The following is a 21,815-nucleotide window of genomic DNA, read 5'->3' on the forward strand; positions in this document are numbered from 1 at the left end:
AAGTGGGCTTGAAAAGGCTCCTTGGGCTTCAGTGAAAGGACCAGTGGAATAAAAAGAGGCTAGAGAGGAGGGACAGGCTTCATAACCCCTGGAAGGTCCTTGGCTTTTATCTCAAGAACGTGGAACGCCTTCCAAACCTTAAAGTCAGGGAGTCATGTGATTAGAACAGCATTTTGAAAAAAAGCTAGAAAATGTTCTAGCTTTTTACATATATTAACCTTAGCACAAAGTAGGTGCCGGAAGCTATTCCAAAGGCTAAGGGAAGAAAAAAAGCAGCATGGGGGGGGTGGGGTGGCGGGGAAAGAAACATGCCAGAGGTTAAGAGTGAGAATCTAAGCCCAAATGGACTCATTTGAGAGCTGCCTTCTTCGCCACCATATAATCAAATTTGGGGATTTACCAATTTAGAGCTCATTAAACTGAGCAACCGATTTGAATGAAGAGAATCAGTAAGTAGAATTTTCTCCTGTTACTCTCTACCTCCTTTGTGAAGTTGCTCCCTGCTTGATGCCAGTTCTTTTTTCTGAGCCTTCAGGGAGGGGCTCCCTATGTTCTCTGAAGGTATCAAACATACGTGTCGTGTCCTCCATGGAGCATCGCTGTATTTCTCCCTTGCTTAGACCATGCATTTCATTAGACCTGCACCTTTAAAGCCTCTGAGTATCATTCAATACTCAAATTTTAAAGGAATGCATGAGGTCCTTTGAGTAGTAATGGACTTTGGAAAGTTACTGAATCCAAAAGGTGGTGTTTTGACCCCTATAGGATGTAATTTTGTCTGATTCAGTGTACATTAATGTAGACCGCAAAGTAATTTTAGTAAAGCTAAATTTATTCAGTATCTTAGTAGAAATCTTAGGTTCAACAGACACTTATTTGTAATACAGTGTTATTAATCGTGGGTTAATTTTTTCTTATTTTGGTCAATCATCTTTCTTGGCAAAAAATTTAAAAAAGCTGTACTTGACCTTGGTGTTTACGGATCCATGAATACCAAAGGTTTGGAAACCACTAATTTAACCAGTGCCATTCCCTTGTCAAATGTGAAAAAATGATAACTTAAAACTGATAGCAAACAATCTCTTATTTGAAAAATTTAGGTGCTACCTTTACCCTCTATCTTTAAACTAGAAAGCAGGTACTCTCAAACGACCCTTCCGTACAACTAAAGCCCTTAGAACAAGTCTAAACCGTCTAACCTACTAAAACCTTCTTGCATTGTCTTGAGGTTCGACTGAGAAGAATTCATATTCAAATGAACATAAATGTGATCTGAAACTTCTTTTTAAAAAATATATGCATGCTATTCCTATCAACTTATCCATATTATAAAGTTTTTATAAAGCCTTTTTTCATATATTATGAACTAGTAATAATAGATCCTTCAGGTTTCTTTATAGGAACTTCCAACTCAGGGATATCCTTGAACTTCCCTAAGCCAACGGTGCACTTTCCTTAGCCCGGTAACAACAGAGCCTGAAACTGAGAAAATTACCAAGTTCCTCACTCTAAAGACAAATATACACATAGAAGCAAGACCATCGGGTACTAGCAGGGCTTCCAATTCTGAGACTGGGATGGTGTACGGTTAAAAAAAAAAATGTTCACAGTGGAAAAGGAAGCGAGGACATAGCAAATGTGAATTTCTACATGAATACAGTCAGTGAAAAAGGTGCAGCCCTCTCTCGACACGTGCCCTTGCCCTTATTTCAGTGTTTCCTGGTACCACAGAAAACACTAAGTTCCTGGGTTGAGTTACTTCATCCTGCCTATCTTAAGAAGAAGGTTTATTCCCCCCTCATGATGCTGATATGTAAAAAATTTGCATTAGCGTATGACTTGTGTAGTCTCCTAGTATATGATGTTCAATAAATCCTTTATTATATGGAACAAAGAAAATGTGCTCGGTCTTCCAGCTTTACAATATTCCAACATCAATTTTGTAATTCTGTTCACCTCACCCTCACCTCTGTGCCGTTCTCCTTTCATCAGCAGGGAAATAACGTAACACACCCCAGAGGGGATCAGACCTGGGTTTCAAGGTGTGACATGAGCCCAGAAACCCTGCAACGTCCTGGGTCAGTTTCCTCGCTGGTGGAAAAGAGAGACTTTCTTAAAACTTTTTTAGTATTATATAATAAATTAAGAGTTTCATCAGGGTTATGGGAAGTGTGATCCGTGGACCAATGCCCCAATAATCTAAAACTAAATTATTAGTATTCGTCCACTAGAGACAACAGAGAATTTTTAGAAATTCACAGTGATGTGATGTTGCCATGACATCCAAAACCAGGATTCTACACCGACATTTTGTTGTGAATGTGTCCATATAGAAAAATTGAAAATGTTTGTAGTGGTTTGAAAAATCACTCATTTAACCAATCTCATTCCTTGATCAAGTGTGAAAAAATCATTAAAACGAACAACTGCCTTTGTTCTGACATATACCTCCAGCCTAGATTCTACAAATGACATTCTAGTCTAGTGTTTCTCTCACATACCCATCTACACCTCCATCAATCCAAATTATGTTATGCAATTCAGAGTAAGTTAAACACATGATTTTTATTTTACAAAAAAATCCACAATGGATTGGAAAACAAATACTGGTCCCTTTGCTGCAAATACAATATCTCAGGAAACTTCTGAGAAGATGAGTGATATATTAATGTTGACAGAGCAACTGAGAATATTTCTAAAAACCAAATCACTTTACTTCCTACAATATTATCAGGATACCAGAGAATGAGCTACCAGCCTTTCACATTCTAGATTTGTAAAATGTGAATCATAAGGATACTAAGTTATTTACTCTTGATAACCCAGGAGCCTATGGCAGGGAAATGAAGATCCAAACTGAAAAAAAAAAAATTCTGGAAAGTAAATCTTCAAAATAAACCTTCTGCTGAGTCAAAGAAAAATGAACCCAAATATCACTGAATGACAACCTCTCTGACATCTAATGGCTCTCGATAAATATTTGGATAAATATTTGTTGAATCAATTTCTGTGGTTCACACCTTGTAGTTATTTGTTATTCCACCAGATGGCAACTATGCATGGAATAAGAATGTTGGTTTTTTTTTTAATCCCAGAAGTGAGTTTTCCAGATAGTGAGGAACTTCAAGGGAACAAATCCAAGAGCCTTTTCAGAACGTAGACTCCTCTGGGCACCTGGGTGGCTCAGCTGGTTAAGCGTCCTACTCTTGATTTCAGCTCAGGTCATGATCTCAAGGTCATGGAACCAAGCCTTGTGTTGGGATCAAGCTCAGCGGGGCTTCTGCTTGAGGATTCAGGGTCTCTGTCTTCCCTTCTCCCCCTGCCTCACCCCTTTCCTGGTGGCAACACGTTCCCTACAGCCCGCATTCTCTCTGACTTCTCTCCTCTGTAGTAGCCAAGGAAATCAAAGTTCTTCCCAAGGCCATTCTTCACATTTTAAGTGGCTGTGAACACGGTGTTCAAGGGTAAACATTCCTCAGGTGTCAGGCGCCCTAACCTGCCCCGCGGCTCTCAGCACCTGCCACATTTCCCACGTATGTGTGGGAGTGCAGAGCCTGCATTCTTCCCAGGTCTTCGGTTCAACTGCTCATGTTCTCAGTGAAACCTCCTCCACTTAAACCTCCAACTCTGCCTCTGACGGTTCCTGCCCTATTTTCAGTTTTGTTTTTCTGCACAGCACTTATTACCATTTACCATACTATATTTTTGCTGTAACTTAATCCCACTAGGAAGCAAGCTCCATTAGGGCAATGGGAATCATATGGTTTGTCCCTGTATTTCCAGGGCGATCAATATTTGTTGTATGAATAAAATTATCAATTTGCCACGGGAGTAAGATCTCATCATGAACGTGAAAAGGAGTAACTGTAGCTACAGACGCAGTAGCTGTGCTATTGACACGGAAGATGCCACACACTTTCGGGTGGCCTGCTTACATGGACTTCCAGCTACATTTTTATGGACACTAAGTCTCCCTCCAGTATTTGTGAAGCTAGTTTTATGAACCCAAACCTAGGCATTTTTACAATTCCTTTCTGAATTTCTGATGGCCCTCTATTTGCATACGTTTTCCTCAGACCTTTACTAAATCAGTGTATTAGACACCATCCTTACTCGGTGTGGACTGCCCAAAGCTCTTTCTTTTTGTTTTTTTTCTAACCTGTTTTTTTTCTAACCTGCTTTTTTCTGCTTTTTTGTCTTTTTCTAACTTTGGAACTCATACATTGTCTAAAATATATGTTTTCTCACAAATGATGAGTGGCAGTGTGATGGGGTGGTAGAGAAACTAGAACTGGGAGAGGAAGGGAGTAAGCATTTATATTCACAAGTCAGGCATAAATCAGAGAAGTTGAACACGTGAAATATGCCTAAATGTGTCTCTCAATGTACCAACCGCAACTATTATTTGTGTAGTGCTTTAAGATGCACAGTTATCTACATTTATATGATTTCATTCCAATTACAGCTGTGTGATACCTTCTTGTTTGAACACTGACTTTCTGAGACACAGTAGAGGTCCCTAAACCTAAGTGTTCCCCACAGTCACCTGGAGGACTTGTTAAAACAGCTATCTGCCCCCCACAGCACACTCCCAGATTTCCTGACTCCAAGAGCTCTGCAGCAGGGCTAGGAGTCATCCTTGAGTCTTCCTCAATTCCTTGTGACCCTAACTCTTCCACTCAGTATCTACCATGTTCCTAAATGGGAAATAAACCGAAGAAGATGGTCAGGGGTATGGACCAGTTTTGAAATCAGTGCCACCCTGGTCATTACGAAGTGAGTTACAGGGCAGCCTGAGTGGCTCAGCGGTTGAGCGTCGCCTTCGGTCCAGGGCGTGATCCTGGAGACCTGGGATCGAGTCCCACATCAGGCTCCCTGCATGGAACCTGCTTCTCCCTCTGCCTGTGTCTCTGCCTGTGTCTCTCATGAATAGATGAATAAAATCTTAAAAAAAAAAAAAGAAGTGAGTTAGAAAATACAAACCAGCAAATGAAATCAAAGAACACCGTCTTAAAGGTGGCCCACGTTATATTCATCTCATCCATTCCATCTACTATTGCTTTTTATCACTATTATTTTCTCATCACTCCTGGATTATTACAACAGCCTCTGGAAAACCAAAATTCTATAGGTCACTAACTTCTTTATAAAACACGATTGTTACACAGACTCTGAACTATAGAGGACTGAGGGTCACCATAGGGGAGTTGGGTGGGGGGAGGGTTTGAATGAGTGATGGGGACTAAGGAGAGCACTTGTTGTGACCACTGGGTGTTGTGAGCAACAAATCACTACATTCTATACCTGAAACTAATATTACACTGTATGTTAAGTGAAATGTAAATAAAAACTGAAAAAAATAGATTAGGAATCCATGATCTATCAGAGTTCTTAAGTTTTGGAGGATTATTATTTTATTGCCTGAATTACCAACAATCAACATCTTTCTTGAGGGAAAAACCCACCACCACTGTTGTTCACATCCTTCTCTCCATCAGAATGCCCCTCTTCCCAAGTGGTAGCTCCTCGTTTCTCTAGTTGAAATCTAGTCCTTCATATTCCCAGACGCCTTTGTCAATTCCTCTTCATGAAGCATCACCCTGTACAACTTGTTATTTATATTTCTACCTCACTATTTTGAAAAAGTGAAAACAAGTCAATGTGAAGGAAGCAGAAGGTAAAATTGAGAATTTGATGAATGTAAAGGCTCTTTGGGACAGCCCTAGGGTTAAGTGGTTCTCAACCTTGTCTGCTGAAATCAACTGGGCAACTAAAAAAATTTTTGATGCCTGGGTTCCAGAGCACAGCACAGGCCTTAGATGCAGCCTGGGTAGAGAATTTCAAAAGCTTTCCAAGTGATTCTGGCATGCAGCCAAGGTCGAGAAGTCCTGCTCTATGAGAAATAAAGGGAGTTAAGAGAATAAAGAATTTTTAAATGGAAGTAAACATCTGAAGAAAATCAGTAGAGAGGACTGAGGACCAGCAAACAATCCTGCAGAGAAGTCTACAGGGCAAGAACTCAGGGGCCTGTGCAACAAATGGCTCATACTGGGTTCCAGGCTGCAGCTGGAAAACAGATGGGCTGGGAAAGAATGGTGCAGGAACCCCTGCGTGAAGTGACACCAAAAGCAAATCATGGAAATGAAAGGCCAAGAAATGTGTGGGAAATATCAGAAAGGGAGACAGAACATAAAGACTCCTAACTCTGAGAAACGAACTAGGGGTGGTGGAAGGGGAGGTGGGTGGGGGTGGGGGTGACTGGGTGACGGGCACTGAGGGGGGCACTTGACGGGATGAGCACTGGGTGTTATTCTGTATGTTGGCAAACTGAACACCAATAAAAAATAAATTTATTATTAAAAAATAAACTGAGAAGTAGATGACCCCCCCCCCCCAAAAAAAAGGCCAAGTGAATTCAGAGGGGGAATTCTGAAAAAATATGCTCCTTAGTTGGGAAGTTTTCAAAAATGACAAAAGCTGATGTGTGGCAACAATGGCGTGCTGCTGAATTGGGAGATGAATATCACGATATCACGGACGTAGAGAAGGTTTGAAATCCTGACTGTTCTGGTCTTCAGCAGTGAGGAAAGTCCGTGTCAGCAGCTGAAGTCATCAAGGAGTTCTGTACCTTGGAGGTCTAAGCTAGCCGCACAGTCGTGAAGACGGCTGTTATGCTTATAGGTGGTACGTCTACGAAAAGGGGAGGTTTTTGTGGAGGGACTGACAAAGAGTTCTGACACCTGTGTGCACAGGGAGCCACTCATTTCAGGTTCATTACCCCCTCCTCTCCCCAAAGAATTCTTGCAGACTAGAAAAACAAGCATATATTAAGATATTTGTGTTGGTAATTCTAACAACTCAGTCCTCCTACCTCTTCATCACCCACACTAAACATTTTTTAAAATGCACTAAATACAAAGCCAGGTAAGTTCTAATGCAGAAACGGGTGCCCACAGTCAATGGTGGAGCAAGAACATGGAGTCGCCAAGGCTCCTTGTCACAGGAGCAGTATGTGAAGGCTTACTCCTTTCACATCAGTGCTTCTCTGAATTCTGCTCCTTTCCCCCACTTGTGTGCTACTTCGAAAAGCTGTAGGTTTGTAGGAGAAAACACTGTGCACTAAACCTCAATACCATCAGAAACACCAGATCCCACCTAGACCCTCTGAAGTACCCACACTACGGTAAATATGACGGCTGAGCAACGTCTCTCTGCAGTACGACTGCATCACAGCAATCCTCTAGCAAGGGACAGGGACACAATCGGCCTGTCCTGTAATACAAGGGAACACAGGTAAAATCACCTATTGCATCATCTAATCAGTGCTTGGGCTCTTTAGAATCCATTTCACTTTCCCAAATATTTTTTTTTATTTTTTTTATTTATTTATGATAGTCACACAGAGAGAGAGAGAGAGGCAGAGACATAGGCAGAGGGAGAAGCAGGCTCCATGTACCGGGAGCCCGATGTGGGATTCGATCCCAGGTCTCCAGGATCGCACCCTGGGCCAAAGGCAGGCACCGAACCGCTGCACCACCCAGGGATCCCCACTTTCGCAAATATTGAACCTATTTTATCCCAGTAATAAAGAAACAAATTTGCATTTATCTAAGAAACATCTAAGAAACACCCCTAATTTGAGGTGTGGGGAATCAAACCACTAGAGAATGCAAAAATACACACAAAGGAGAAATGCAAGGGAAATCCATCATGACACTGGTGTTAGGGGCAAAATAGTTCATATGATGTTCCCATGCCATTATGACAAAATTTATTTACATCACTATGCATTAAGAGAAAATGACATAGCCCACAAAGAAGGTAGAAAACTACTATAAGAAATACCACCTTACATTGGACATAGTCTTATTTCAGATCCCAGTTATTAAATTCAAAGTGGTTTATTGATCTGTTTACAACACTCAAAGGGCGAAAACTAAGGCTGTTTTGTTCTGACATAAGGAAAAGCAACAGAAAGCGCTCAGCCCACTGGCTGCTACCTGCAAGGCGCTCAGCAAAGACAGTTCCCCAGCTCACGGACCCTTCAAAGGGCATCCACTGAAAATTCTCCAATCAAAACAAGCACATGCTGGTTCAACGTCCATATTCACAAGACACTGAATTATAAAAGTGAGGAAATGTTCATTTCATACACATGGTTAGTCAAGTTTTAGGTTGACAACAATGAACCAAGAAAAGAAAGGAGAAACCCAATGAGGCTGCATAGAAAAGACTGACGGAGAACAGCGTTCATGTAAAGAGCAAACCACAAAATCCTCAAGGGTTGGGTCTGTCATGGAACATGCACCCAGGTCAGTCCTCTAGATGACACAAAATGGTAATGATTCTAGAATACTGCATACTGTTATTTATTAACACATATTCAGATAATGAAAAAAAATCATGAGTTACCAGTTCATTCACTCCAAAAATATTTCAGGGCCTTGCACTGTGCTAGATCCTGGGAATGCAGTGACGAACACCATCCCAAGGCGTCATAACAACAGCTACATGGTGACACCCATCTCCAAAATAATTTTTTTTAAAGATTTTATTTATTTATTCATAGAGACACAGAGAGAGAAAGAGAGAGAGAGAGGCGAGACGCAGGCAGAGGGAGAAGCAGGCTCCATGCAGGGAGCCCGACGGTCTCCAGGATCACACCCCGGGCTGCAGGTGGCACTAAACTGCTGAGCCACCAGGGCTGCCCTAATCTAACGTTTTGACTATTTAGTGGCAAAAGCAACTGGGTAGTACGGAGGAACCCATGGGGAAGAAATACACCGTAACTAAACCTAAGAGGATTTATCATTTAAATCTTTATACAGATTAGGAACATGGAGTAATTATAAGCTATACTGGGCACTGGATTCTTTGCTGTTCACTCGAAAGAGCTAATATTTTACCTTTAAAATTGCTATCACTGCACATACAGATCACATAAAACGTACTAAGAGCTTAAAGAGAGCTGCTTGTCGAGGGTAACAGTCATAAAATTCCGTACAGCAACATTTTCATGCTAAGAACAAAGAATGCAGCCCAAGGACTTCCAAAGGGGTATATTGTACTTGTCCTGGCACGTAAAAGAACTTCTGTTTTCCAAACTCAATTGATGGTTTCTGTACAAGGAACACGCAAACACGTTAACAGTTTTCTTACCAAGACAGGGCCCAACATCTGTACAAACACGCAGGGGAAGCCGTCCTCGGTTGTTACGTGCACCTGGACGTGCAAGGGGACCTAGACGCCCCCCGGAGTGACACTGACAAGAGGTCACACTCAGCTAAGGCAAAAAGGGAAACAAAAAAATCCTGCTAGGCCCTTTATCTGCTTGAGGAGGGATGGAGACAGTTGCCACAGTAACAGAAAGGGACACAAAAAGCACACTTGGAACAGACAGACTGCCTGTCAGTATTAGGACCTGAGTTGACAAACAGGTTTAATCCACCTCCTCAAGGGTCATGCTGTCGCGGTGAAGGACCCGCACCCTCTGCTCCCGAACGAGGCTGGCTGTCGTTCTGGGGAGGGGCCCCTTTGTCCGACCCGCCCGGGGCAGGGAGGTCGGCGGCGGTCCCCTCCGCGCCAGGGGACAGGGCGGCAGACAGCTCGCTCGACATGAGAACCTGCAACGACTCCGCTCCGTCTTCCACGTCCACCTGAACGCCCAGAGCCTTGAGGATGTCACATTTGCACATAGGACACGTCCCGTGGGCCAGGATCCAGGGGTCGATGCAGTCCTTGTGGAAAAGGTGCTTACACGTGAGAATACGAACCGTGTCGTCAGGCTTGTAGAGCTCGAAGCAAACCACGCAGCTGTCCCCGCTGGCGCCCAGCTCGGCGTCCCCCTCCTTGAGGACCCGGAGCTGCAGCTGCCCGAAGGCCTGCTTGAGGTGGGTGGTTAGCCGCTGCCGCCTCCGGCTCTGAATCCGGGCTACCCAGAGTCTCCAGATGTGGTAGAAGATGAAGTACGCTAGGGTAGCCGTTGTGACGATCGCAAAAGACACGAAATAGTGATTCATCCAGATGATGTGCCTTCTCCCCACGTCAACGAGGACTGTGACGCGAACTCCCTTCTGGATCAGGTGCAGCATCTCCACGCCCTTCAGGTTCCCGATCATCAGCACCACGACGCCCTCAAACGCCTGGTGAGACATGGGGAACACCTGGCTGCCCGTTCCCGGGAAGTTGTAGATGATCACCCCGCTGGCCCCCTTCCCCACGGCGACCCTGATCTTCTGCGTGAAGGTGCAGCCGCCCCGCGCGATGAGCGCGAGCCACGGGCCCGCCGGCGGGTCGCCGAAGCTCGTGTTGGCCTGGCACGCGCTCTGCGCCCTCCCCTCCGGCGGCGCCAGGACCCCCGCCACCCTCTTCAAGGCCGAGCTCCGTCCGAACACCCCGGCCTCCCCCAGCTCCGACAGCAGGCGCGAGCCGACGCGAAAGGAGATGTTCACGTAGGCGGTCCACACGGCCCCGGCCGCGCAGCAGTTCTGGCCGAGAAGCCAGAGGACGCCGACTTCCATGAGCCAGGAGGCCGCGGCGCCGGCGGGCCGGGGGCCGACCCGGGGCCGACTCCTCGCGCCCTGCACGCGGCCCGCAGGCCGACCCGCGCGCACGTGCCCTCCACATCTGCTGGCCATCAGGTGAGAAGAGCCACAGGAGAGAAACCTTCCTGGTGAAAGCAGGCTCCGCAGTCCTCCAGCATGTTTCTTGTAAGAAGTTCTCAAAGGTGTCCTACGAGGCCCAGATGTTTTATTAGAGAGAGAAGGAGAAACACTTAAGGTTGGGGGGGGAAATTTCCAGTCTCACTAATGTAGCTCCAGATCCTATTTACAGGGGGGTCATGTGATTATGACCTAAAAGACAACACAGCCAATTAGAGGAGAGCTTTGAACTTGCCGGAAACTTCTTGGTCTGCATGCTTCAAATACTGTCATGGGAGAGGCCTATGCTGTAAGGTCAATTCAGTCCCTGAGCTACACATTAATACGTATCGTATCAAACTAAAAATTAAGTATAAAATTCATATTACACATGTGCATACGAAACCTGAAAAGCCTATGCAAGAAGGTCATAGGACTATCATTTTTCTGACCATAAATCAAAGGAACATTTAACAGAATGGCAAGTTTTAAATAGAAATCAGCACTATGAGGGATCCCTGGGTGGCGCAGCGGTTTAGCGCCTGCCTTTGGCCCAGGGCGCGATCCTGGAGACCCGGGATCGAATCCCACGTCAGGCTCCCGGTGCATGGAGCCTGCTTCTGCCTGTGTCTCTGCCTCTCCTTCTGCCTGTGTCTCTGCCTCTCTCTCTGTGTGACTATCATAAATAAATAAAAAAATTAAAAAAAAAAAAGCTTTAAAAAAAAGAAATCAGCACTATGAATAATTACGTGGTCAAAGCAGTGAAATCTGTAATACCCCTTACCTCACATTCGGTCCCAGGGCATATTTATTTCTCATGTAAACCGCTGCACTATGTTCATTTAATAAATGCTTGCTCAGGTTTGTTGGTTCGGCTTGGTTTTGATTCTGATTTTTAAAAGGAGGATTCTCACTTCTAAATCCTATAAGATGACTTGAGCTTCACTTCCTCACTCTCACAGGGACTATCCGTAGGGATGACAGTGGTAAAGGACGTTACTAATCTCTCTTCTCTGCAGACCTTGGCATTTGCTACTGATCTAAAATTTTGAGGGAAGAAAGGAAGAGTACAAGGAAAAAACTACGTAGCAGTCTTAGTTTAACATAATGCATTTCGAACAAAAAGGCAGCTATTGATTTTAAAAAGGAAAACTTCAAGGTCCCCATTTAGAGTTAACCACCAATAGTTGTATTAAAAGGTCATAGATGCTTTGAACAAAACCTTTGCCAAAACCAACAAAGTCCCTGGTGGGTTCCCCCCGCCCCATACCATCAGCGCTGCCTTTCCCAGCGTGAAAGGAGATGTTCATGTAAGCAGTCCACACGGCACTGGCTCTGCAATAGTTCTAAGAAGCCAAAGAAAACTGAATTCCGTAAGCCAAGAAGACCCAGCATTGTTTCTGTTTCTGTTCTTGCTACACGTCCATCAACGGCACAAAATGACTCCAGACCAAAGCAACCTGTGAACTAACCAACGCGGCCAGGCCTGGGGGCCGCCACACACTTTCTCGAGGGTATTCTCAAGGTGCTTCTTATCCACTCGCTAGGAAACCAAGAATTTTGACCTTGATCACAAAGGTCTGACCTTTACACACAGGATGCTCAGAGACCGTTTTGGTTGGGTCTCACCAGGACTAAGGGAGCTAGTTCTTCTCATGAAATGTGAATCAAAACAATCTGAGGCAGGCAAGGAGGAGAAAAGGATCCTACAGGCTCAACCAAAGTGGCACAAAAAGAAAATTTACCATGTAAACTTCAGCTCATCATGGTCAATTTTCTTTCCCAAAGGCCTTTAATCTGATTTTATTTCCATAAAACCCATGAAGCGTGTAGTACACAGTGTATAGACTTACAAAGTGCCACCTAGGCTGGCTATCAATGGCTTAGCATTTCACCCACAAATACGTCAGTCAAAATGAAAACTCACATCTCTTAGCCTTACCGTTATACATGGGTGTCCATCTACTTAAACAGAGGCAAAATACGGCAAAAGACACAGTTTGTAAAGGCGACTAAACAAAATGTCAGCTCTGCTCTAGATCTTTACCAAAATGCACAGACATACACTTATCACCACTTTAAAAAAACAAAAACATTTACTAGAGTCACTTCTAGATGGGAAATTTGCTACCAGAGCCATTCAGTATGCTAGGATTTAAAGGGCTGTGGCTAACAAAAGTGATTTTTTTGATGATGCTCTCCTCAATGAGACCTATACTTATTTAAAATAGTTTTGTTACATAACCAGAAGTGCTATCATCTAAAGTTATTACTTAAAACATATTACCTACTCAGTATTTTTGGAAACCAGACTCCATATTAATTAACCATGGAAAATTAAATCAAGATCTAATTCTATAATGAAGCTTAACAACAGTATTAGATATCAAAAATAGGGAAATAAAATTGATGTTAAAAAAACTGAAATATCATGACTCTTTGGCCACAAGGTCATAATCATTTTAATTTGAATAGTAATTTACCTTTAACATATACTAAGGTTCTTATCTGGATAAGGGCCAAAAAGTAACTGTCTAATAGAAAAACAACAAGTTCAAATAGCTGGGCAAGATACGGAGTTTTATTTTAAAAACACACAAATTTCATCCTCTTTAGTACTTAGGTAAAGAAGATGAAGTTGAGCTTTTTCTCGGCATAAAGGGCTAAAAGAGAATTCATTTAATTTCAATCTTTGGAAAGACTCGGTTACATCTTCAGAAGATTCTCCGGGTTTAAGTTTTCAGAATGTCACACTTGCACATGGGGCATGTCCTATGGGCTAAGAGCCAGGGGTCAATGCATGCCTTATGGAACACATGTCTGCACGTTAAAATACGTACTACGTCTTGGGGTTTGTATATGTCAAAGCAAACAACACAACTGTCCTCATTTGGATCTAGTTCCTTATCGCCTTCCTTGAGCACTCGCAGTTGAAGCTGACCAATAGCTTTCTTCACATCTGCTTTCATCTGTCTTCGCCTCCTGGTGGAAGAATTGGGCACCCGGGGTCTCCAGGCACAGTACAAGAAAAGGTAGGCCACGGTGGCAGCCAGGAAGGTGAACAGGGACATGACATAATGGCTCAGCCACGGCATGTGCATTCGCCCCACTTCAATGATGATGGTCACATAGACTCCTTTCTGAATCAAGTGCAGAAGTTCCATGCCTTTCAAGTTGCCTATCATCACTGCGACTATATTTTCCGTTCCCTGGTGAGACATGGGAAACACTTTGTTGCCCGTACCTGGGTAGTTATAGATGATCACCCCATTTGCTCCTTTCTCTGCTGCCACGTTGATTTTGTGTGTGAAAGTACAGCCTCCGCGTTCAATGAGGGCCAACCACGAGTGTGCCTGCTCCGGCCTGCTGAAGTTGGTCATGGGATTACAAGCATTCTGATTCCATCCTTCAGGAAGTACCACCGCACCAGACACCCTTTCCAAAGGAGAATGATTCCCGAACACTCCACTCTCTCCTAATTCCGATATAATCCGATTTCCCACCTGAAAGGTTATATTCAGGTGGGCTGTCCAAATGGATTTTCCTTTTGAGTCAGGAAGGCTAAGTAGTAGAAAGATGCTAAGCCTCAGCAGTTGAGGTGAAACAGAACTAGGAGTAATTCGAAGTAGGCTCATTCCTCCATTTGCCTATTAACTGACAAACAAAAAACAAAACATCAACTGTAAAACAAAGACGCTAACTCCGGTTGTTGGCAGGAGATAATTAAAGCACATTTATGGAGAAAGGCCTGCCTCGGTCAAAGGTATGTTGCTCCTTCCAGCATTTTTATTTTGGGTTGACTGTCTTTCTTATAATGAGACAGAATAGCAAGAGTTGTTATTACTACAATGTGATTTCAAGAAAATTATGACTCCCTAATGGGGAAATTGTGACATCAGAGGTACTTAAGCCAATCCAGTTGTTTATATTAGGGCACTGCATACTGAAATCCTATTGGCCAGAAAGCTACTAAGCAGAGACTCGTGGTTATACCAGAATCAACTCTAAAGCAATAAAGCAGTTCTTTCCCACCTCGGTGAAAAGGGAAAAGCTGCCTAACGCTACTTTATATTCGTTGTTTTTCTATCTGTTAAGTGAAGTAGAAATCATTTACGTATCAGTACGTGTGGGTGGCCAGTCACCAGTCCTCATGCATGGTTCTATGCTACCCCATATGCTAATCCATGGGCAGTGGGAACGAATCACTCCCACTCTCTTCCAACATTAAATGCTTATCCCAGATTCAACACGAGGACCATAAACGTGTTCTAAAACAGGTACGTAAAAAAAAAAATAAAAAAATAAGAAATAAAAAAAAATAAAAATAAAAATAAAACAGGTACGTTGGCAATGTGCAAGGCAAATTCAACTTTTCACTATAGAAGTTACTAAGAACCTACTATGTGCTAGGCAGACACTCAGCATGGTTCATATACTGGAGAAGAAAACACACACCTACTATGTGAAGCTTACAATCTACTGAGGCCAGATTTTAAACACACACACACAAATGTATAGCTATAGGTTGCAATAGCATGGCTCTGAAAGTAAAAGGGTATCAGAGGAATGAATACAAAAGGAGCCAGCCTTTGATTAGGGGGCCGAAGCACTGATTCTCTAAGGAAGTGTGGTGCTTAGTCTAAGACTTGAAAGATAAATCAGAATTGCCCAAGAAAAGAATAATATTTCAGGCAGAGGAAATGGCAGCTTCCAGATGCTGACGCAGGAAAGAACGTAGCAAGTGAGAAGATGTGAAGCAATGTGTGTTTGACAAAACAAGAGAGTAGGAAAGGTGATGAGGGAGAAAGCAAACAGCAGTCAGTGTTCAGGACCAAGGATTAAGGGTTAGGTCCCAGGGACGAGAGAAACGCTGGAGGGTTCCAAGCTGGGGAGGCAACTTATAATAAGCATTTTACGATGTTGACTTGTTAACGAGTACACTTTGGTGCCCTACATGGGAAGTGGGTCGGAGGAGGAGGAGAGCAGAGCGGTGAGATGAGCCTAAGTGGACAGCGGCTTGGAACCCCTGAAAGAGCAGAGACGCAGACAAGTCCGCAAGTTACTTCAAAGGTTGAATTAACAGTCGTGGTAACTGGAAAGGTTGTAGCAGGTACAGGAAAGGATGACCACAACCGTCACCAGTTACTACATTATTGTTGCAAACCATGCCATCTTTACTGTTTTAAAGATCCGTTAATGCTGATTTGCTTCTATTTAATAAAAATTTTTTATCTAAATTCCATTTGCCAACATATAGTATAACACCCAGTGCTCATCCCAAGTGGCCCCCCTCAGTGCCCGTCACCCAGTCACCCCATGCCCCCGCCCACCTCCCCTTCCACAACCCTTTGTGTGTTTCCCAGAGTTAGGAGTCTTTCATGGTTTGTCTCCCTCTCTGATTTTTCCCACTCAGTTCCCCTCCTTTCCCCTATAATCCCTTTCACTATTTCTTATATTCTCCGTATGAGTGACACCATGTGATGATTGTTGATTTGCTTCTATTTTAAATATTCACCTGAAGTCTGTTTCAAGGCTTCAATAACTTGGCAACACTCAAACATTCATTATATGCTTTATATGGGATATACTCTATGTCCCGGGCATGCTAAAACACCCCGAGGATACAAAAAAAACAAAAACAAAGAAAAAAAAAGGCAAGAAAAAAAGGAATCAGAGGCATGTAGAGAGAATATTTCTCATTTTGACAAAAGCATTTAATTGTACCCCCTTGCCCATATTATTTAATATTCATTTTTAAAAATAAATTTGGAAACAAATTTTCATCACTCATACCATTTTCTTCAAGTGTCATTCAGTTCACAGCTGAATGGTTGTAAAGACATCGAAAATGCAGACTTTCCCCAGTTGCAGACCGAGTGAATTCCTGGCCTATTCCATTCACAGTGATGAAGCGAAGCCTTACTAAGAAGACTGTTTACATCATCACATCAGAGGCTGTTTATTCAATCTGTGATTATTAACATTTGGAGGTAGGATTTTAAGAACTAATTCTGCAAGTCATGGGAGTAAGTGGTGCAGCATAAGGAGTACAGGCAATGGTATCGTAAGAGCCTCAGGCGGTGACAGATGCTAACTACACGCGTGAGCAAAGCATCCAGGATGAGCTTGTCCAAACGTTACGTGTACACCCGAAAGTAACGTGACACCGTGTGTTCGTCGCACTTGAAAAACACAACTGAAACAGATTTTAAAACACTGGAATTACCTTCTTCAAATGAGTTTATTAAAAAAATCACAAAGTTGTGGAGATGTACACAGCATGGTGACTATAGTAAATTAATAAAGTATACTCAAGATTTACCAAGAAAGTAGATCTCAAGTCTCTCCCTCTCTCACACACACACAGATGATAACCATGTGAGGGGATGGTGATCTGGCTTCGCTGCTATGATTTCAAGACAAATACATGTATCAAAACATCACGTTGTATACCTTGAATTTACACAATTTTCAATTATGCCTCAGTAAAGCTGGTAAAAATAATTCTTTTAGTTTGCTAATTTTTAAGGGCATAGAGTTTACACGGTAACTATATTTTGCCTTAAAACACATCTCAAAGCTCAAGGTTCTTTGTCTGAAAAGACAGATTTGAAAAGTTCACTACCTCATTGTGTTTTTCTCACCATAAGGTGAAGTAGTTAAGGCAGTGACTCTAAAGACAAATTCAACCGCAATAAATGATCCTTTGCTTCCAACACAGTGGTTTCCAAACAGGGAACACCCTTCCTTTCCAAAGGGATACTTGGGCTATTTCTGGAGACATTTTTGATTGTCACAATGGGAGTGTGCTACTGGTATCTACTGAGTAGAGGCCAGGGATACCTTTAAACATCCCATATCATGTGCATGACAGCCTATGAATTAATTAGCTGGTCCCAAAATGTCAACAGTAAGGCTAAGAAACTAATGGAACAGGCCTGGGAGGAAGAAACTACCCCAAAAGTAATTTCTCCATGATAAACAATCATATCTAAGCTCGTATCATGGACTAAGTTTTTATAATTGACAAAAAAAAAAAAAATCTATCAAGAACGATGCCCTCACCCCATCTCCATTTCCCATCTTCCTTGGAATAGAAACAGTGGAGACCTGCACAAGAACCTATTAGTCCGTGTAGCCTGATTACAAACTGCATCCATTCATCAGGACCAGATCCCGAGTCTTTTCTCCTGGGTCCAGGAGAGCTGAAGAGAAAGCAAGGGGGAGGGTACATGGGCTGGGTGACTGGAGCTATTCTAACCTGCTCCTTTCAGACCATGTATTCAATACGCAGACTTCTTTTTAAGAGCCAAGAATTAAAGTTTTCACTCTGCCCTCTGCAGGAGGACTGAGGGGAACTGAAACGGACTCCTGTGGTTGGTTGATCCGGTGGTTCAAAAGCCCCCACTCCTTCCATCTTGCCCTTCTGCCTCCGTACGCTGGTCTTCCCCTTACTCAGGCTCACATCACGATCCTCCCCGGGGGCGGTCACTCCACCTGGCAGCAGGCAGCATGACGGACCACATCCAGATGCACAGAGACTTTCTGCCACTGTGTGTCTACAGAGGAACAAGGTTTAACAGAAACCTACCTAACTTGCCTCGATGTCACTCTGGCTAGCAGAGCTTCACAAAGCCATGCCTAACGGAACCCCCAGGAATCAGAGTAGAATCCTGATGATAAGGGTTAGGTTAACCTTAGCTATGATCTGCTGAGGAGAGCCCGTCCCCCCGCAGAGCACGGGGCGAGAGGGGCTGTAAAGGGAGCTGGTGCTCTGCCACCGAGAGGAAGGGGTAGCCCGGAACGTGCGCAGGTAAACAGAGCAGCTGCAAGGCTCTAAATTCCCGAGTTTTACTTAAATAACCATTAGCCACAACAACCGTGTAGTACACACCATACGCTCTGTACTGATGGGAGCCACAGCCTGCGTTACAAGGACCACAACGCGGCTCCGATGCGACGGAGGGCATCACCCAGGCAGGAGAAAGGGGTCATACACAGATTAGGAATGTGCGCGTATACATCTTAACTTCCAGGTTCCAACTAACATTTCAAGAAAGGTTATAATTTTCATGAAGTTGGGGGTGTGTAAAGCAGGTGATCTCTGCCCCTCTGCTGTTGGTCACCCTCTGTTAGGAATCCTCAAACTTCCAGGAATCTCTCCTCTGATGAGCGAGAAACAGTCCAATATATGCATACAGCATTGCCAAGGCACTAGCTCTAAGATACTGGGAATACTGGAGAAACTTCAATAAATTTCACAAGTCGTAGTATCCAGGAACCCACAAAACACACTGGATTTGCATTTCATAAGTTTGAAAACTACGTAGGTTTTCTGCGAGTAATTAAATGCATCATATTGGGAACCGGCAGGAATAGAATACGGACTCAAAGTAGTTCACGGAGAACCACCAAAAAGCAAATAATGCTGGTATTTTCTGAAAGCAGTTATCTTGTAAAACGAAATCTTAGCTTAAAATTTTATGTTTGACTGTAAGCTCGAAAGTTCTCATAAACAATGGATTTTCTCAATTTCTCCCGTAAGTTTATGACTACTTGCACATATTCTCAGATATATGCAATAAAACATTCTTTGACATAACAATGGACTTTCTCCTCTTAATATTTCTGAACCCAGAAAAAAGTTCTGAATATGCTAAAGTGAAATACAGTAGAGTTTTAAAATAACATGAGCTTCTGAATTACCATGAAAGTCACATACTATGTACTAGCTCAGGCCCAGATGCATGAAAACCACAAAATTTACTCAGGCTCTTCATTATCCTTTGTATTAACCAATTTAATGACTTTCAATATCATTAAAGGCTCTAGTAATTAGGTATATTAGAGAAAACAAACAGCCAAAGCAAACACATTTTAAATCACCACATCACTAACCACGGTTTCTTCACTAATGTGAGCCAGTATTACTATTCCCCTCTGTTTACCTGCAGGCCTAACACTAAGAGTCAGAGGCAGGGAGAAAGTTTAGCTTGTGTAAGAGCTCCATAGCTCCAAGGAGCCAGCACGACACTGAGGACGGGGAATACTCGCATTTCTCAAACCCTTTAGAGCGCTGGCTCAAAAGAGCTTGCTTGAATGAATAACATGGCCCGTTTAACCACACTTGAATGAATACTCTGCACTGCTTTTGTTTGGCCTTCAAAATCATTCTCCCTGTGTACGGTTTTGCAATACATCTTATCTTATCTCTCATCATTGTTTTGCTCACCTTGGAATCATTCTGTTGCCAGAGCAACCTTTAGACAAAAAGTAATGAAGTTTACAATGGCATTCCTGTTTGCTTAGGTGGCCTGCTCTATCCGAAGAATAATACCCAAGCATTAAGAATGGAATATAAGCCTCTCCAGCCTAGTCCTCTTTCCTTTGATCTAGCCTCATTTTCTACCATTAGCAATCCTGAATTTTATGCTTCCTTAGTTCAAACAGCTGACAGTTTCCCGAACTCTTACTGCACCAGTCACTATAGGAGACCTTACACAGGCTTCATCTCTTCTACAAAATCGCCCCTATGACAGGGACACCGATTGCAAATGACACCAATGACTTTCTTCCCTCAAGTGAAACCCCTTGCCATGTGACTTAGCAGCTCCCTCCATCAGGACGTGGGATTTTTTCTACACCCCTTGAATCTGGAGGGACCAGCGACTTATGTAGGAGAACAGATTAGAGCAGAAGTACTGATGTGCCAGTTCAGAGCCTAGGAGACCTTATGCTCTTCCCTGGTTCCTCCTCTCTTGGAACTCCACCACGCTCAAGTAAAGAAGACCAGCCTAGCAGACACAAGAAGCAACTTGGAGGAGACCCTAGGTAAGTAACCTAGCTGAGCCTACCCTCGATCAACCTACAGATAGGCCAACACACGCGAGAGCACAAGATGAGTGGGGATGTCTCTGTGATCATAAAGACAGAGTCTAGCCAAGACCTGAAGACTCGCCTAGTCAACCCTAGACTTCCGAGCAGTAACAGATACTGACTCTTATTTTGTAGTTTATGAAAAAAATGTCCCCAATATACAGGGTTTTGTGGGGTGGTTTATTATGTAGCAGCTGATACAGTTCTCTCCACAAAATTATCTTATCTATTAATTTCCTTGCGGGGTAAGTCTCAATCTCTCATTTTTTCAGTATTCATCCTCTACCACTGTATCTAGCACATCATAAATTCTCAGTGAAAGCTGAATAAATTGATAGTGTCATGATCCTCCATATTCTAACCTACACTGTTCCTCATGCAATACTGTATCTCTTTAGTTTTATCTTTATAAGGGTGATAATCTTAGAGTACAACATAGTTAGAATATGTATAATGAGTTCAGTTTTTAATTGCTCTGTAGACTTAATCCTCCAAACTGGATTTCCTATAGCCATAGTTTAATACAAAGACAAACAAGCATTTAGAATATGACCAAATCTCAAAAAAAATAAAAAAATAAAAAAAAAAGGGCAGCCTGGGTGGCCCAGTGGTTTAGCCCCTGCCTTCGGCCCAGGGCATGATCCTGGAGACCCGGGATTGAGTCCCATATCGGGCTCCCTGCATGGAGCCTGCTTCTCCCTCTGCCTGTGTCTCTGCCTCTCTCTCTCTCTCTCTCTCTCTCTCTCTCTCTCTCTCGATCTCTCTCTGTGTATCTCTCATGAATAGATAAATAAAATCTTTAAAAAAAAATATGACCAAATCTCTTTACATTGTAATGGGTATAAACCAAACCCATTTCTGGGTTTGTTCTGTTCTGCATTCAGAATTCAAGTCAAGGTTCACATAACTAACATGGAAAGGTAGTCGACAGAGCAAGAACCCATTACTAACCAGCCTGAGAAGTACTTCGGGAGAACCTTCACACCGTACCCTTTGCATTAGGAAGGACAGAGGAAGGAGCTGAAGGTCTTCAGGGAAACACAAGATTAAAGACAGTATTTGATGGTATGCTCATCTTTCTTTGATCCAAGGACAAAAGACATCTTAATATTGACCCTTCATTTAGACTAGAGTTTTGTTTGAAAGACTGGAGAATAAGTAACACACTTAATAAAAGGGGAAAAAATACCAAAGCAGAATCTTTTGAGTAAGCACCAAAACTTGTCCTGTTCTCTTAGTAGACTAGTCTGCTCCTGGAGTTAACGAGAGCCAATGATGGGGCCCAAACGAGTTATGAAG

At 43.1% G+C, this 21,815-nt stretch overlaps 3 protein-coding genes across 17 annotated transcripts in view; all 3 read right to left on the reverse strand.

Annotated features, from left to right (window-relative positions):
- Positions 1 to 21,815, reverse strand: part of CADPS2 (calcium dependent secretion activator 2) — a 454,345-nt gene that overhangs the window by 300,654 nt on the left and 131,876 nt on the right. The window lies entirely within an intron of this gene.
- RNF133 (ring finger protein 133) lies at positions 8,805 to 10,830 on the reverse strand. Its single transcript, XM_025477140.3, has one exon. The coding sequence runs from the start codon at positions 10,635 to 10,637 to the stop codon at positions 9,453 to 9,455; it is 1,185 nt and encodes a 394-aa protein (XP_025332925.1). The 5' UTR covers positions 10,638 to 10,830; the 3' UTR covers positions 8,805 to 9,452.
- RNF148 (ring finger protein 148) lies at positions 13,200 to 14,506 on the reverse strand. The gene has a single exon (XM_025477141.2). The coding sequence runs from the start codon at positions 14,273 to 14,275 to the stop codon at positions 13,373 to 13,375; it is 903 nt and encodes a 300-aa protein (XP_025332926.1). The 5' UTR covers positions 14,276 to 14,506; the 3' UTR covers positions 13,200 to 13,372.

This window comes from Canis lupus, chromosome 14, assembly GCF_003254725.2.
Source record: "Canis lupus dingo isolate Sandy chromosome 14, ASM325472v2, whole genome shotgun sequence".
Lineage (NCBI taxonomy): Eukaryota > Metazoa > Chordata > Mammalia > Carnivora > Canidae > Canis > Canis lupus.